Source organism: Chelonoidis abingdonii, chromosome 16 (assembly GCF_003597395.2).
Source record: "Chelonoidis abingdonii isolate Lonesome George chromosome 16, CheloAbing_2.0, whole genome shotgun sequence".
In the NCBI taxonomy this organism is placed as follows: Eukaryota; Metazoa; Chordata; order Testudines; family Testudinidae; genus Chelonoidis; species Chelonoidis abingdonii.
Genome location: NC_133784.1, coordinates 24,168,771 through 24,187,597, shown reverse-complemented (window position 1 = coordinate 24,187,597; position 18,827 = coordinate 24,168,771). Strand labels below are relative to the sequence as shown.

Here is an 18,827-nt window from a genome sequence, read left to right as displayed (position 1 = left end):
ATCAAGAAGACAATATAGTATTAGTCAAAGTAACATTATATTCCGTGAAATTATCCAGGCAAATACTTGTACTGTTGAATAAAAACAGAACCAAAACTGCATGGTCATTATCCCACCAATATTAATGAACACTTTCACGAGGCCAAAAAAATACTGAAAGTTTATGGAGTGCTTTTAATAACTTAAATGCTAGTGCCAAGGAAATCACCAAATGTGATATATAAAAGGGTAGATTGCACTGATGACTGAAGAGTGACATATTTACTAAATCTTCAGAATAACTGAACTGTAAATTAAAAGATAATGCTGCACTGGTCAGTTAACTTATTGCTGTCATTTGTTTTCATGGTTATCTATCAATTCCCCCTTTCTTACTCTGTCCTCACCCCTAGACAATGGTGCAGAGCTGCCTGTTTTCTCCTGTTAGCATCAGAGTTTAACAAAAAGTGTCAATGTTTGAACAAAACAAATCCTTGTTTACATTAGCTGTAGCTTGAATGAGGTCCTGTTATTAATGCTGAATACTATTTATTTCCTTAAACATAATTCAAAATGAAGCTGTCTCTTAACTAGGAAGAGTGTCTTACAGCAGAAGTAAACAACAGTTGGCATTGTTCTAGTGCTTTTTTTTAAAAAAAAATCAAAGGACTTAAAGCACCCTACATGTAATAAGCCTGGCAGTGCCTTAGACTGTGGGGGATGGAAGAACATGAGAAGGAACAGTACGTAAGCCAGGGTAACGGTCCTTAAAAGAAGAGGTGGATATCCAGTCTTCCTGTATCTATGAGCTGAGTTTTGAGGAGTGGAGGAGTCACCTATCTATCGTCTTCCCTCATATAAATTTGCTACATGACAGCACGGGCAGGTGCCATATTCCACCTATGTGTCTTGCTATCAAGTCTTAGACCCACACGTGGCTGACATGATATTTATGTTATCCCACAAGTATCTGTCCATAGTACCTTTTATAGTAAAAGTTCAAAGCCCTTTATTTACTCTGCGTGGTAGCAGTGCCAAGGAGCCCTAGTCACAAGCACAAAGCTAGCTCACTACTAGCTCCATTTACAGTAAATAAATCAAGCCCCTCAGTTCAGATATCTTTCCAAAACTTGCACAGGGCCACAGTAGATGACCCAGAACTAGAACTTGGGAGGTGATTCCCAGACCCCTGTTCAACTTTAGGTCACGTATTACATCACCACTTCTAATATGGAAACACTGAATCACAGAGCTGAAGTAATGAAGTGCATCTAAATGGCAGGAAATGTAGCCTGCAGCCTCCCTAGTTACTGCCCTGCCTCTCAATGCGGCTAGTGTTGCCCCCAGGTGTCCCTATGGTGGGGAAAGAACAGTGCCCCTCCATTCTCCCCATATTAGCTTGAACTGTGAGGCTGTTGCTCCCTTCTTATGGCAGATCCACGTGCACCCACCTTTCTCCCACGACCTTGTCCAGTCCCAAGGCCCTAATTTCCAGGCCAAGCCGCTGCCACTGAGCAGCCAGGTGGGTCCCCCTTTTCCTCGCCCAACAGGTCCTTGTTCTCTCCCCTCTTCTGCCCCTACAGAGGCAGCGCCTAACTGCATCGCACCTCCGGCTTCTGCCCCAGTTCTCCCCTTCCCGCCCCCCTTCCACCTGCCTCTATCCCTTCCTCATCCCTCCTCCCCGCCAGCCTCTTCGCCCCTGCCACTCCTCCTCCTCCCCCCAGCCCCTCCGTCCCTGCCACTCCTCTCTCCCCGCAGCCAGCGCTGCGCCACTTGCTCTCTCCTCCGCGCAGCGCGTAGGCACCAGCAGGAGAAGACAGGAAATCGCGCATGCGCCTTAGCGGAGGAAGGACTTGTGGGAGATGGTGCGCATGCGCCTCTGCCTTGTGTACGGAGGGGGGCACTGCTGGGCGTAGTCTCACAGTGCGCCTGCGCGGTGCTTGAGGTGCTTATATAGGTAGCAGCGTCCCGAGGACACGGCTGAGAAGCTGGAGAAGTGGATCGGCAGTGGGCGAGGTGGGGTCACGCTCAGCGCCGGTCAGGCAGGGTCCTCGCGGGGCCTGGGACTGGGGACGCTGCACCGCCCCGGCGAGCGGGCGGGGACGTGGGGGCGCCGGGGACCCCTCCGGGCGCAGCTTGGCAAGGCAGCCTGAGGTGCCCCTGCGGAGCTCAGCTGCCTGCCGCTTTCCGCTGGCCCAGGGGCCTCTCCTCCGTGCGCCCCCCTTCCCCAGCGCGCGCCCTGCGGTCCTGGGCTCCTTCCAGCCTGGTGTGGCGGGGACGCGGTCAAGCTGAAATCGTATCAGTTAAAAATAGTCAGGGGTTACAACTCCCCTCGGGGCGACTGTAGAATCGCATTTCCGTGTTGGTTTTGCGTTGTGCTCCCTCCCCTTGGAGCCCAGGGAAGCTAACCCAAAGTAAACCCGGGGCGGGGGGTATTTTAAGTGTTGTCTTATTACAGTAATCTTAGTCAGTTAAGAAACCCAGCAGTTCCGTGAATAGGCTGCTGATGTCCATTTAAATGTGCCAGGGCTCTCCCTGCACTTCCTTTTGGAAGACTGTTGCACAACCCCCTTATGTCTCCCTGTTAAGAAGATTTTTCTAATACTCTACCTGGTTCTTTGCTTAAGTCATCCCATTATTAGTAGTAAATACCACACTGTACTGCTTTCCATCTGCTGTAACCTAATTGTATTGTGTATCGTTCAACTCTGAAGTAGTCTGGAATACGGTTTTATATGTAAGAAATGATCTAACACTTGCATTTAACATTATCATTTCTGTATCTTGCTACAGGATCAAAAAACCCGAAAATGGAAACTGTTGTTCGCCGCTGCCCCTTCCTGTCACGGGTGTCCCAGGCTTTTCTGCAGAAGGCTGGCAAGTCTCTGCTCTTTTATGCTCAGAGCTGCCCTAAAATGATGGAAGTTGGGACCAAGCCTGCTTCCCGTGCCCTGGGTACTTCAGTTGTTCACTGTCAACAAGCTGAAGAAACAACCTCATCCAATGACAGTCAGTGTCAATTTTGTGTTTCTTTTTATAGCTAGTTAATGATGTACAAACTGCCATACCCAGAAGCTTATTTATTTTAATCTAATTTTAAGCTTCCTCATCAAGAGGCTTTTTAGATTTTACCTACAACTGTATTTATGTTTACTATTAGATCCCATCCTTTTCCTTTCATTTGTCAGGTTATGAAAGGTTGTACAGTAGAGCCTCTCAATTGCCCCAACTTTGCTTTCTCAGTGACTGGCATGAACACCCCAAAAAGACTGAAATGTTTACCAGTAAATGTCTCAAAATGTTGTCATTACTCAGTGTTGCTTATGTTCTTATTCAAACACTTCAGGTGTGGTGGGCTTTTTTTAAAGACTCGTCTCTTATTTTAATCTGTCTGGTTTGTTAAACTTTGGTTTGAAAGTAAACTTCTTAATCCTGTAAAATTCAGTGCCTTACTTGTTGCACTTAGAATACTGTTATGAGTTTGGAATTCAAAACTTTGAATTTGGTAACACATCTGAATCTTGGCTTTCTTCTAATACAATAGAAGTGTAAATGAAATCAGTTTTGGTGTGTGCTATACACTGAACAATTGAATGCCAAATTGTGGGATGGGGAACCTGGTTGTTCGAGGAACACACCACCTTCCAAAAACCTAGGAAATGCAGAGAATGCTATAATACTCACCTTTTACTGTGGGAGCAAACTTGAAAAGGTATGCAGTATAGAAGAAGCAATGTTGCCTCCACAAGAGGAAAGTGAATTGTCCCTGGGGCTGTTGTAAAGCAGACAGTAAATTATTACAGGACAACTTTAGTTGGATATAATTTGCTCTTGTCAGATAACTTGCATGCTAGGTGCATTATTCTACAACATTCCATCCTTTTAACTTGCATGTATGTGCACTACATTAATCTTCACTGGTAATGACCATAGGGTCACTTGTTCTGTAAGATTTCCAGGTTGTCAATTTTATTCACTCGTTTTTCACAATAACAATCCTTGACTTGTTTAATAAATGCTTCCTGCTTAAGTAGACAAGGAAGAACTCTTTTAAAACACTTTGTGATCTGCCCAGCCAGAAGGAACCTTCTGGAAACTGTAACTGCCTGAGCTGGTGTACTCTCTAAATATTTTGCTTAATCGTCTCAAACACTTGTTGCTTAAAACTTAACACATATGGCTTTTTTGAAAGTAATTGGACTATTTTAAAACTGAAGTTCATACTCTGCAAACTCTTAATGTAATATCTGAGACCAAAGTTCTGCTGATTGTAACTATGTAATTGGTGCAAATCCAGGTCAGTAGAGTTCTCAGATCTCTTATGATTTGTGACTGTTTATTGACCCTGGTTGAGAGAATTTCCCTAGAAGATTTATAATCTGAGATAGTAGGGGAGAAGGGGCAACTGGAAAACTCAGCTGAAAAAAATTTTTAGTTGAAATTAACTCATCCACAAAGCACACTGTCTCCTCATTTGGGAAAGAGGCAGTAGTATTGCCTTCAAGAAAATTTGGCTTTAAATGTTAATCAGGTACGGAGACTTTGTGTGATGATACAAGTACAGATGGCTCAGTTGAGCAATTCTGGCTGGCTTGTGGTTTAGTGTAATAGATAGTTGTCAGAAGTTTTATGTTCTTGTGCAATCAGATCACCCCCGTTTCTGTTTTTTAACCCTTGTTTTGTTTCTCCTATCCAAGAGGCCAAAAATTCCAAAGATGTGTCCCAGGAGAACACTAATGGATCCCAGCTGCCTATTAGCCATCCACCTGCTGTTACTAGCCAGAGCACTAGTCCAAGCTCTGCCACTAAATGCCCTTTCCTGGCAGCTCAGATGAACCCTACGAACACTAATGTTTTCTGCAAAGCCAGCCTAGAACTCCAAGAGGATGTTCAGGAAATGCAGGCTGTAAGGAAAGGTATGTTTTTATGTATGCTGCAATAGATAGTGAAATATAAACTCTTGTTAACACTCTACTTGCTAGCACTAGTCTTAGAGATAAAAGCCAAGGCTGACACAATTGCGACCTTATAGGCCAGAGGGAGGGTCATGGGACAGTGCAACAAAAGGATTTTATTGCAGAATATATGGATTTTAATTGTGCTCATGCAGTTCTGTTCATATTACTTAGTTTGTGGTGTAATCTATTTTATACCAACTCTCTTTTTTTTTGCAGCTGGTTTTAGTGAGAATTATGTTCTAATTGCAAAACAAATAATATATGTCAGCTACAGCACTCTTTTTATCAGTTGGCTCTAAAAAATAGCTCTTGATATTGGTTATAAAAATTCAATGTCCTCACCAAAAAGTCTTACCAATGTGTAGAACACATTAGCATTGCTGCCTACATGAACATACTCAAAGAATTAAGCAGCTACAGGCTGGAAAGCGCAAAGCTGCACACTAGAAACAAGAAGTAATTTAATAAAAACCACCTCCCTCCCACCCTGGACCATCTTCTCCTTAATATTTTGATTGCAGTAGTGCCTTATGGCCCTGATCAGAAATTGGTGTCCCATTGCATGTGTTACTATACAAATAAGACTGTTACTGCCATAAAGAGAACAAACTTACTTTCAGATTAAAGTAGTTTTGTCAAAGCGTTGTGTTAAAGGAAGCCTTTTCTTTCACCAGTACTAAGTCTTGCTGTTTCCTCTGGAAGAAGTCAGTTTGTTCCTTATCCGTTCACTCCAGCTTTTCCAGTCTGCTGCAAGCCCTAGTAACAATGATTCATAGCAGTAGAACAGAAGCTTGGAGTAATAGAGAAACACTTTTACCTACAACTAAAGCATGTGTTTGGCTCTCGTAGCCTACATACCAATTGGTCCCAGGCCATTATTGAATCTTCTGAATTGGACCTCAGTTTTTGTTAGACAAGATCTGATTTCACAAGGTCTGAGGAAAGTATGACTTTCTCTTCAGCTTCTGAGTCTTATTGGTCTGCTTCAGTATCTCAACTAAATTTTATTTTAAACAATTTAAGATACTGGATTCATAACTTTTCATGGCATACAATCTTTTGTATTTTTGATATAAGATGGTGTGAAACTGACTTTAATAATCACTGGATTTCTTTGCAACATCTCAAATGTACAGAGTTTACTAAAACACCAGTGAATCCCATTGTGATAAACACCAAGACTTCTGGAGAAGAGCAAAATGGCTTGCTGAAGAAGTTCCAGGATATTATGTTAAAGCAAAAACCAGAAAGAGTGTCTCATCTGCTTCAGGATAACTTGCCAAAATGTAAGGATCATTCTTGTTTGATTAGCAAAATAAATCTGAGTCTGCTATTAGCCTGCTAAATCCATTTTTGCAGTATCCAGCTGCAGACAGATCTTTTGACTTTCAAGTGTTAATTCTTTCTTGTATTTAATAGCCTCTCTCCTCTTCTAGCTGTTTCTACTTTCCAGTATGACCAGTTCTTTGAGAAAAAAATTGATGAGAAAAAAAAGGATCACACATATCGTGTATTCAAAACTGTGAACCGAAGGGCACAGGTCTTTCCCATGGCAGATGACTACTCTGATTCCCTTATCAGCAAAAAAGAGGTATCTGTATGGTGCAGCAATGATTACCTAGGGATGAGTCGCCACCCGCGAGTGTGTGGAGCTGTTATGTAAGTAGTTCTATAACTTAAATTAAAAATAAAATGTTTGGTAACCACAAGGTATGCAGTGATCTACAGGAAACTAACTCAAAGCTATGACAAGCTCAACTTTTTCCAAAAGAATGTAAATTCTAGGGAAAGGTAGTTTTGTATAATGATTAAATTCCTTCTGTTGTGTAAAGGGTATTACTTTTTTATCACATGGCTAATCCTTCCTTCTCACACATTTGACTGTCATAAAACAACTTAAAATATAGTTGGCTGTAGTGCTGCAACACTTTAAGTGGTGAACCCCTGATATTCCTCCTTTCTATGGGGAGCTTATGGGAAAACTGCTGGACAGCATAATTATCTTATGTCTCAGTACCTATTAAATACAGATAGTTCAGCATAAGGCAGTGGAGTCCTATGTTTTTTTTGTAAGGGGCACAGCTAGTAAATAGCATTAGCTTTGAGCTCATGAAGTTCCTTGCAAAACTTAGTTTTGGCCTCCAAGATCCTTTTTCAAACTGTAAACAAATACAGTTGCACCTCTTGTACCCATTTCTCTTTAACTACTACTGCTTTTATGTAAGTTATTAAGGAATGGTGATTTGTTATAGACAATGTCCCTTTTTCCTGAATTGTTCACATGCAGCTGAGAGTCAAATAGTATTGATTAATGCTTCTCCCCCTTTTGAACATTTCTTAAAGGGATACGTTGAAACAACATGGTGCTGGAGCAGGAGGCACCAGAAATATTTCTGGAACAAGTAAATTTCATGTTGATTTGGAGCAAGAGTTGGCTGATCTCCATGGAAAAGATGCAGCATTGCTGTTCTCATCATGCTTTGTAGCTAATGATTCCACTCTCTTCACGTTAGCTAAAATGTTACCAGGTGAGATCTGATTTACTGGATACTATGCAATGTAATACTACATTCTGCAAACAAAACACCCTGAAATTTCACTAAAAACAAACTTCTTTCAGATGATACCTGAGATTCTGACTGTTTTTTGGTCACGAAATACCACTTTTTAAAAAAGCAGTCTTCACTAATTTCTATTGTAGTGGCATCTAAACACCTTGATCAGGATTTGGGGCACTGTTTTATATGCCATATTAGAAGTTATCAGGCTGCACCTGTATCAGACACAAAGTGGGGGTACAACCTATGAGCAGAGTGTCCAAGGTGGTGGTTGGTACATATCTCAGTTGGTTTATTCTCTTTAATATAAAAGTGAGGAACTTTAAAGGGTAGGGAAGGATGGAGAGAAGCAGGGAGAAAGGAGACTGGCAGTGGAGGGACTGAGGGAGAAGGACATGAGTCGAAGACAGAATCAACCAGCAAATGTAAAGTTCAAACTGTAGAAGCAACCTGCTGATATCACAAGGGCTGAGGAGGTATTGGAGGGATGGGTGGCAACAAATGATGCCCCAGTTGGAGGTCTTCCTGCCCAGTTGCCGTAACTTCCTGCTGTTTACAGAGGCTGGTTTCACTTCTGGAAAACACCTACTGTTTTCCCCACCCCATGTAGCTGCAGGTGGGAGGATGGTTTTTTCCTTGCTATAGTCCAGGATATGGTTAACGCTGGTAAACTGACTCTTGTATCTGCTGTTGCTGAAGAAACATCTACACTTAAGACTTCTATTGGTAACTTCCAAATGTAAAATTTAAATTTAAAGTATATTCCTTTGGGATTGGGTGTTTAAATTTGCATAACTGACTTAAGGCAAGTAAAGTTGTGAATTCCTGGAAATAAGTGTCTTAATTTCAGAAGCGCTCTAAAGCAAAAATAAAAAATGTAGCTATTTCAATGGGTATTCTGTCTTAAATATGTTGTTGCAAAGTTTCTGACTTAACAAAAAAGTCTATAGCAAATCCTCTATTCTGGGGCTAAAACACATTTACCAGCACAACCGTATTTCATATAATTTTTAGGTATCTGTACAATCATCTGTCCATTCTTTCAGTACAGCCATAATTCCTAGTAACCTTTGGTTGTCCCCTCAGGCTCTGAGATTTACTCAGATGCAGGAAACCATGCCTCTATGATTCAAGGAATTCGGAACAGCAGAGTGCCTAAGCACATATTTCGCCATAATGATGTCAATCATCTTAGAGAATTATTGAAAAAATCAGATCCATCTACTCCCAAAATAGTTGCATTTGAAACTGTTCACTCAATGGATGGTGAGTCTGCTATAAAAAGCATGTATCCTTTTGTTAAATAGGTGCCTTACTGAAACATATAAATTGTCTTTGTTTCTTTAAGCTACAAAATATGCATATATCATCAAAAGCAAGAACTTGTGATTAATTATGATTACTGTTTTGATCTCAGGTGCAGTATGTCCACTGGAAGAATTGTGTGATGTAGCTCATGAGCATGGGGCGATTACTTTTGTAGATGAAGTACATGCTGTTGGGCTGTATGGCGCACAGGGTGGTGGCATAGGAGATCGGGATGGAGTCATGCATAAAATGGACATAATTTCTGGAACACTTGGTATGTGTATCTTCTGGCCTTTAGTTACAAAAGTGTGTAAACTGTTTTTGTACAAATGCCAGCAAAGATGATGCTGCAGACAAGATGAAGGAATAAAATGAACTTGAATCAAGTCAGTTTACTGACTTGTTTCTAGGAATTGAAGCATGGGATTTTTAAAACAGCCTGAATGACTTAGGCTCACCAGTTCCATTAACTTTCAAAGGCACTTGTGCTAAGTCACTTGATTTCAAAAATACCACCTGAAATGGTAAGTTAGCAAAATGACCCTGGTGGCGTAGTCACTAGTCCTCTATCAGTGAATTCATATGTGAGAGAGTTAATTGTGGTGCAGTGCTCTATATTTAGATCTTAACTTTCCTTTGTGTAAGGTGGAATGTTCCTAATCCAGAAACCTGAGATGGGAGTTGTGTAAGGAGATTTGGCGAGAACTGAAAGAACCAATAAAATTCTTTTGGATGCAACGAAGAAGTTTTCTAACTATTGGAGTTGAAATATTGGAAACTGAAAATCTGCTTAAATAGAGCAAGAGTTGAAACTCCACCTTAGAAGAACATGTGGTGGTGGTTTGGTTTAAGAATTTTATTTGCAGTCTCAAACCTCAGCATCATATAAACAAAAATAGTGCAATAGGCTTCAGTTTAATTTGGCTTTGTTTTGGCCTTTAACTATTAGGTAGTATCCTCTGAAATGGTGGTTACTGTACATGCCCAGTCGATTGCATGAAGCACATAAATAAGATGCAAATAGAAGACAAGAGTGAGCTATTTTTAGTTCTCAGGAATAGATAACCCACCTAAACCTGCTGGAGGAAAAAAGCAGAGGGAGTGGAGAACAAATAATGGTCCAAGTGTTTAAACTCATTAGAATATATCTTACTCCAGTACTTATTGAATTTGTTTATTTTGGTAGATTTACAGTTCTTCACTGGCATTAAAATTATAGTGCAAGAATCTTTTGTCCCAGGAATCACTAATAGGTGCTGTTTTTTGTTTGTCTGTTTTTTGTCTTAAACAATACACTCCTACTGGTCACAAGGTTTCTTCATAACAGCATGGGATTTTTCTGGGGTGGGGTGGAGTGGATTAACCTTGCCTTGTGCTAATTTACCATTAATTTGGAAGTACTAGAACAAAATTGAGGAGTTTTATTATGTGCTAAATTATTGGAAAGACCTAATTGTGTTGCTCATAGGAAGGTCAGGATTTGGAGTTCTACTTCTCCAATGTTTTTGTGTCAGAATGATCTCTGATTCCAAGAAAAAATAAGTACAGCTGTCAGATCCTGGCCTGCAGTTACCTTTTCTAAAGGCTAGAGTAAATCTTGACTGTTTCTTATTTTCAGGCAAAGCATTTGGTTGTGTGGGCGGATACATTTCCAGTACAAGTTCTTTGATAGACACCGTACGTTCCTATGCTGCTGGCTTCATTTTCACAACATCCCTGCCACCCATGCTCTTAGCTGGTGCGCTTGAATCAGTCAGAACTCTAAAGAGTGCAGAAGGGCAAGTTCTTCGACGCCAGCACCAACGCAATGTTAAACTCATGAGACAAATGCTGATGGATGCTGGACTCCCTGTAGTACACTGTCCCAGTCACATCATTCCAATCAGGGTAACTAAAAATTATGGTATCGCTTTCTTTTTAAGTTTAGGGAAAGATGTTCCACAAGAATAAACTTGTTTGTATTACAGAAAACACTTGAAGCTGAATCTGACTTGCTTTCTTACACAGCATGTAAAGTGCATAGCTTATTTTAGGTTTATGTAGTATGAAGTAGGCTGAAGCTGAGGGTTTTCCTTAAATGACTAAAACCTGCTGTTTTTAAAAAAAAAAAAAAAAAAATGTGCAGCAGGGTGTCAGCCAACAAATTGAACTGGCAAATGCTATAAGTTCCATTCACACTTAACTAACTCTGTGTGGTGTAATTTACTATTTGTACAATAGTCTAAATATCTTCAGGGGTACAAAAATGCATACTAAAGAAATTATTCATTGGAAGTACTCTGGCAAGAATACTAGAGGGAAGCTTTAAACTTCACTTCTATACCATGTTCTGTTCTAATAAGCACAGGGAGGACAAAATGATTAAGTTCTGATTTTTGTGAGTAGTCCATACTGATTTTTGTGAGTAGTCCATACTTAAACTGGAATCTTCCACAGATTGTGACTTAACTTTCTTTTCAAACCTAGAAGGTTGATTGGGATTAGGTATTCTGATAATTACACATGCACAATTCCAGTTACCATGAACTTGACCATTTTGTAAATCTAGGTTGCAGATGCTGCTAAAAATACTGAGATCTGTGACAGACTGATGAGTCAGCACAGCATCTATGTCCAGGCAATAAACTACCCCACAGTTCCACGTGGAGAAGAGCTGCTGCGTATTGCCCCAACTCCTCATCACACACCGCAGATGATGAATTACTTCCTTGGTGAGTGAATGGACTCCAGCAGAGTTAAGAATTCTATAAAATGCTCTAGTATCTTCATTCTGAAGATTTACAATATGATCCCTGATGTATTGCTAACTTAAAGAAAATATCTACACTTAGCTGAGTCAAGCTGGGAAAGCTCACCTTGGAAGAAGGTGAACTATTGCTACGAATGAAGTGTTAGAAAGTGCTGTCAATGTTTCCCATTGATTTGCCTTTGAGCATGAGTAGTGGTAGCCCTCTGTCTGAAAGTGACAAAATGCTGCAGTACAAAACGAGTCTTCACCCATCTTATGGTTCTTTTACTCGTAGTTTAAGGAGTTTCTCTTTTTAAAAGAGGTATTGTCTTAGTGGGTGTGTGTTTAGTAGTGCTGCTGTGTGACTTTTTTGTTTTTGCAGTTTCCATACGAAATCACTCAACCATCCGTACTTTTAATCCATATTTGTTACAGCAAAGTAGCCTGGTATCGCACCATTTCAGTCCTGATTAATTTATGCTAGTTAATAGTTGGAAAATGAGATTTGAGATCTGGATTATCATCATAGTGAGTCCAGGCAGAGCTGGGAAGTCTGCACAAGTGAACCTCCCAGCCCAGGTAACAGAGTTGGCATGGCTCACACTAGTACTCTAAAACTAGCTGTGTAGACAGCATTTTAGAGTTGCAGCTTAGGCTGGAGCCTGGGTTCCGAAGGTTATTGGGGGGGCGCTTCAGAGCCTGAGCCACAACTTCAAAGTGCTTTCTATACAACTATTTTTAGAGCACAAACCCAAGTCTGTTGACCTGGGCTGGGAGGTTTGCTTCCATAGTCTGTGTAGACAGACTGTGGTGGCCCTGGGAAAGTCTTCCATGATTTCAGTTTAGTAAACCGTAAAATGGGATAAAGGCTGTGAGCATGTTGAAAGGCTTTAAGTGCTTTTTGATTCTTTTGAAGAAAGACAATTCCATTTTATTATCGAATAAGAGTAATGGGCTATGGATGGATGGCTAGATTCATAACTTTGAAGGTGAACTAGTGTCAGGTGTTGAGGGAGCTCATACTTTCTTTGCTAAGCGAAAGTTGTCAGGCATTTCAAGTAGGTGGCTTTTTTGTTGGGTTATTTTTACTTTCTCCTCACCTCTAAACTTTGTAATTCATCACTTGCAGTACTCAGTGTTTTGGAAAGAGTTCTATGTACTGAAAGCTTAAGAATATTCTGATTTTAAGAAATGTCTTTTTTGTCTAACAGAGAAACTGATGGCTACATGGAAGAACGTTGGTCTGGAGTTGAAACCGCACTCTTCAGCAGAATGCAATTTCTGTAGAAGGCCTCTGCATTTTGAGGTGATGAGTGAAAGGGAAAGATCCTACTTCAGTGGCATGAGCAAACTAGTTTCTGCCAGTGCTTGAGAGCAACCTGTTAACCCTGTCCATATCTAGTCCTCTAATGTCCAAATAGCCTGGGTAACCTTTTTAAATTGCATATTAAATTATAACATTTTAATCAATAGTCTAAACACAGCTCTGAAAATTAAAGTTCAAAACAGGGTGTCCTGCTTCTGTCTTTTTAAGCTCATTGCTGTTATGTTAATGTTTACAAAGAAGACTGTAGGATTAGTGGGCAGAAAAATAAAGTGGAACAGAAACGCTCAATTCTAATTTAATCCGTTAATAGGTAGTTTCTGATTTACCATCTTCTACCAGTGTGACTATTTCAGTGAAAAAGAGTATTATTAAATGCAACATTATATATAGTCTGTTATCCTATCCTCCTTCCACCTGCCAAGATGAAAGGGAAAGTTGTGAGAATTAGTGTGGATGCAGATCTGACATTGAATAGGTCTTCCTGAGTTCAGGGCACTGGAACAGATTTAAGAGTATGGTACCCTATTTCTTGACAAGAACTTTTCCAACTTGTGTGGTCTATGCAGGTCTTAAAAAAAATCTTAATCTTGTGCCATGTGATTAAACATTTAAAAGTATAACACCTGTACCATAATAAAACTAGAACATTTACACACTTCCCAGCATTACCATCCCTCTGGCCTTGAATCAACAGGGAAAAAATAAGCTTGATCAATTTCCCTGAGGAAATTGCACAGTGCTTTTTCCTTCTCATATCTCCAGAATTACTTCCTTATGCAAATTGTTATAAAGCATAGTCCTAATTCTGAACCTTAGCATCCAAAAAGTGGGTGCCTGCATGAACCTCCAAGCTTAATTATCAGCTTGGATCTGATAGCACTGCCACCAGACAGGAATTAAAGTGCCTGCCTCACTCTGGTCTCCCCAAAACCTTCCCTGGGGGACCCCAAGACTCAGATGCCCTGAGTCTACAACAAAGGGAAATAACCCACTTCCCTTCCTGCTCTTTACCTCCTCGCAGATTTTCCCGCTTCAATTCCTTGAAACACAAACCCAGAGAGATCAAGTTTCTTTCACCCTCACTGAGTCCCTGCAAATGCAAGCTTTGCAACTCTAACACCAAGAGAGTTTCCCTTCCCCCCTGTTTCCTTCCTCCCCACCAATTCCCTGGTGCGTTCCAACTAGGAAAAAATCCAACAGGTCTTAAAAAGAAAACTTTATATAAAAAGAAAGAAAAAGACATAAAAATGTTCTCTGTATCAAGATGACAATATACAGGGTCAAATTGCTTAAAAGAAAAATGAATAAACAGCCTTATCCAAAAAGAAATACAATTTAAACATTCCAGCAACTACACACATGTAAATACAAAAAAAAAACATATAAGCCTATTGTCTTTCTACCTTTGTACTTACACTTGGAAACAGAAGATTAGAGAAGCCTGGAGATAGAGATCACTCTCATAGCCGAGAGGACACAGACAAAAAGACACACACCCAGAAATTCCCTCCCTGAACTTTGAAAAATCTGGTTTCCTGATTGGTCCTCTGGTCAGGTGTTTGGTTCCCTTACAGGTAAAAGAAACATTAACCCTTAGCTATCTGTTTGACACAAATACATACAAAAAACCCTTAGTCAAATGTTCTAGTAAATAACAGTGTCAAACATTCTATGAACAAAGGTTTGGGATTGTTTGTTTGATATCATTACATATAACACAGGGTTTGGAGTGATATAGTCAGCAAGCACAGCCTGGGGTGGGAGGGAACAAAGCAATGTGGTATATAGCCCCTCTAAAGGAGTTTTGACTGGTAAAGGAAAAGTACACCTAGTTCATCCAATTTACTTAGTAGCAGTGGTGCATGCAAGTGCAATGGTCTCCACCTAAATAAGGGAAAACTACATTTAAACCACACAATTTGCATACTCTAATCCAAACAGACTGCAGCAGATCAATAGTGTAATAAAAAGCTCACTTATCTAAACATATTATTTAAATCAGTTATTTCCTTTAATAAATACTGCTCTCATTAGAATGTTGCTGTATCTTCACCTCTAAAACCAAAGGGGTTGGCTGTTATGTAATATGACTCACGGGAAAGCCTTTATGAACTATGCCATAAACCAGGGGTCAGCAACCTTTCAGAAGTGGGGTGCCAAGTCTTCATTTATTCATTCTAGTTTAAGGTTTTGTGTGCCAATATATTTTAACATTTTTTAAAAGGTCTCTTTCTAGGAGTCTACATACAACAATAGTTTAGTGATATATAAGTAAGTAAGGTTTTTAGAAGTTTAAGAACCATCATTTAAAATTAAATTAAAAGGCAGAGCTGCCCGGGCAGTGTGAGTGCCCCAGAAACTCAGCTTGTGCACCACCTTTGGCATATGTGCATCGGTTGCCTACCCCTGACATAAACAGACTTACAGTGAACTTTAGTTTAACATAATGTGCCAGGGCTGGACAGAGGAAAAAAATCACAACATTTCACCATGCACACAAATACCTGTGGAACCTAGATTTAATTGTTTAGGTGAACTGTCTACAAAACCCAGCTGTCTTCCTTTTCCTGTGAAATACACACATACCTGTGACACACAGAAATGATTTCAGAGTAACCATAGCCTACTACATGGAAACAAAGGGTGGTAAAAACAAATGACCTCAATAGAACTGGGATTCACTCGTCAGTGTAGCTTGTACAGTATCTGTTTTTTTAACAATTAATATTTTTAAATTATACAACATCCAAAATACAGTGGGGCTAGCATCACAGTGCCCCTTCAATGCCATGATGAGTTGTTGAGTCAAGTCTCCATAGGAAAGAACATCAGTTTCTATAGAACCAACACTGCTGCTGGCAGGAGAGTGAACTCTCATTGCCCTTTCCCCCTTCCTATACTGAGTTGGCCCAACACTTGTTAGTGTGAACAAGTGTAACCCTTCTACCAGGTGTTGTCAGCAGCAAAAAGGGCCAGATTTGTTAATCTAGTGATTTCTTCAGAAAACCTAAATAATAGCAGCTTGAGCCCCTGTCACCAGGGCAGTGCTCTGGAACTGCTCCATACAAAGCCAGTCAGGACTCTGGGAGAGCATGCCTCCTCTCTCTCAGCATACTGGCTCCAGGGCAAGAAGCTTACACAGCTTTGACCTCCCTGGGTTTGAGCTCGGAGCATTCAATCCCTTTCAATGTGGTGTGCCTCCTGCAGCAAGTCCACCTGTGTGGGGCTCCTGGGGAAGCCAGAAGGCCCTGCACCTGAACACAGTCAGAGGTGACTCTCAGGCAGCTGATAGAACACCAGGTTTATTAGTTGACAGGACCACACTGCAGGACAGAACTTGTTAGCACAGAAATCAGTGACTTTCAGCCAAGTCCAGCTCTGGCCCTCTCCCTGTACCCCAAGCCACCTGAGACGGATTCATTTCCAGCTGCCTGGCCCCTGCCCTACCTGTTGCTCCTCCGGACTTTGTCTTGCTTCCCGGCCCAGGAATCACCTGGTCACATCCCCCTCCTGGGTCTCAGGTTACAAAGGGGCAGTCATAGTATAGGTGCAGGCAGCTGGAGCAGCCTCTCCCACAAATGTCTCACACCCTTATTCCTACCACCTAGACATTGGTGCAATACACAAGGAAACTGAGGCGCACACACAGCATTCATGCAAAACAGTAAGGCTAACATACAACATAACAAGGGAAAATCCCCACTACGTCACAGCCTCCAACCCCGAATCCTCCGCTGGGCACCCTTGCTAGACAATATTCCCCATTCACCCACTAGCTCCAGAGGTTTAAAACAAGACAACATTATTTAAAGGAGGCAGGCAGGCAGGGAGCTGGGGAATGGGGCAATAAACTTGAGGAAGCACGCAATTGAACAGCAAATATTAACTAAGATTCCCCACTCTCTGAAGTTTCTTAGCCATTCACAATTGTAAGAAGACTTAAGATTATTGCCAATACATTCTAGCCACTTTCCTTCCCACCCTCTGGCTCCCCACTCATAGTTGGTTGTCCAGGATTAGCAGAGTCCGGGGGGGGGGGGGGGGAATCCAGCAAGTCCATCTCCACCCCATAAGGGCTGCCTCAGCAGCTCCAGAAGCTCTTCCACCCTGACCCAGCTGAAGTAAGTTCAGCTTTGATTGTTGAGGGGGGGGAGGCCCACCCTGTAGTCCCTCAGGAGCTACTCTCTGCCACTTCAGGCCAAAACACCGGCCTCGGTACTGCCTCTGGGCCATGTACCACCTTAAAGTTGCTTCAGCTTTATACTACATCTTCAGAGCAAAAAAATCAGCAGTACATAAAATCCTGAGGATAACAGCATTGTATTGCTCCATAACTGAAAACTTAACTGTTCACCAAAAGATGCTGGCAGACAGACCCCTCTCCTGTGGAGTCCCTGCCTATTGTGAGTTGTCAGACAGCTATGGGCTGCTCTTCTCCTTGGTCACTAACAGTTGTCAATAGTGAGTTCCCTACTCTCTAGGGCTTCAGGCTGCAGGGCTTTGATAAGAGAGTCCAGGGTTTTGCTGTTACTTGTAATTACACTGCATTAAAGTGTACAGGCAAATAACAGAAAACCCAATATGAAAAAATTTACCATGTACCCTTAATAGCTGACACCCTATAGATGACCATTCTCAGCCAATTGATAACAACATGGGTTTAAAATGGACAATATTTACACAGAAATAAGTATGTCCAAACTTGACAGACAATGATTTTCATTTATGAACACATATGTCAAAGACGGTAACAGCCATTTTTATGCTGATAGACTTGGTGCTTGTAAATGCAGGAGAGAAATCTGAGACAGACAAGCCACAATAGAGATGAAATCTGCAGAAAAATGTCATGACTGGTGAATGTGAAGAACTGGAAATAGCATGCTGAAGAATGGGAAGGATCAACTTTCTTTGAGACGAAGAGGAGAATAAATAAATATAAATGTCATTATTCCTGTGCAAACAAAGCTTGGAAAATAAGGTTGCATAAACGAGGTTATATAATTCATTAGTTTGGTTTACAAATACATGGGGAAACTAATTGGAAAGATATTAAATTACCAGACTAAAAAGCCCCAGGAAGGAACAAATCTTGGGGAGCGTGTTTAAATGAACTTTGGGAATGTCAATGCAACAAATAACCCCTTCTGTCTCTCTTAAGTAGTTAAACTTTAAGAAACAAAAATGAGTACAGGTGCAGGAACAAAAACTGAATGCATGTGAAAAACACACACTCTACATCCCACTGGAAAAAGGAATTTGCTTTATGTAAACAAAAAATAATTAGCAATGCATTATTGACCCTAGGTAGCACAGATAAGTTGCTTAAGTGAATACCACAAAGTTAAGTAACAGTAATAAAAGGGAAGGAGAGGGAGGAAGATTAGCCATAGAAGGCACAAAGGAGGAAAGTGGCTGAGCAGAGATGCGGATGTGTAGGTGGACCGTGATGCAGCCATACCTTGATGCATGGTCTTGCAGAAAGCCACAGGAGAAAAGAGCCCATCCCGACTCTTGATTCTGGAGAGGGTATTTGTCTCAGTAGGTGTTGAGCTGTGTTCTTCATGAAGGATGATTTGGGCTGTTTCAATAGCTTTCTTTTGAAAACGGTTATCACTGCTGAGACTGATTTTCTAAGGTGGACTGGAAGAGGGATGTCTGCTAGCCACAATTTGGCTGATGGGGTGACAGTTTGTTTAGGATTTGAAAAGCAAGGTGACAGGTTGTACCAGAGGAGGTAATTTTATTCCAGGACAGGCGTATATATGATGTAGATGCCATGGAGTGCTGACATCGCCACCGAATAGCTGAGCAGATTCTTGCTGGATCCCAACAGTATCAATGTAAGCTTTTGTTTTGGGATAAGCCAAGATCAGGTGATGGAGAGATTAGGTTGGCATTTTGCTATAACAGGCCTCGTCTACATGGAAAGGTTGTACTGGTATAACTTAAGGTGTGAATTTAAAGCT

At 41.1% G+C, this 18,827-nt stretch overlaps 1 protein-coding gene across 2 annotated transcripts; it reads left to right on the top strand.

Moving 5' to 3' along the window:
- Nucleotides 1-1,899: 1,899 nt before the first annotated feature.
- ALAS1 (5'-aminolevulinate synthase 1) lies at nt 1,900-17,981 on the top strand. Of its 2 annotated transcripts, XM_075072789.1 has the most exons (12): nt 1,907-1,995; nt 2,773-2,988; nt 4,677-4,895; nt 6,074-6,223; nt 6,374-6,596; nt 7,281-7,465; nt 8,582-8,761; nt 8,913-9,077; nt 10,422-10,690; nt 11,352-11,514; nt 12,743-12,837; nt 17,652-17,981. In XM_075072789.1, exons 2-12 carry the CDS (start codon nt 2,790-2,792, stop codon nt 17,709-17,711), a joined length of 1,908 nt encoding a protein of 635 aa, XP_074928890.1. In that variant the 5' UTR covers nt 1,907-1,995; nt 2,773-2,789; the 3' UTR covers nt 17,712-17,981. The 2 variants fall into 2 exon arrangements, with proteins under 2 accessions (XP_032661713.1, XP_074928890.1); XM_032805822.2 differs by lacking the exon at nt 17,652-17,981 and having other exon boundaries at nt 1,900-1,995; nt 12,743-13,515.
- The last annotated feature ends 846 nt before the right edge of the window (nt 17,982-18,827 follow it).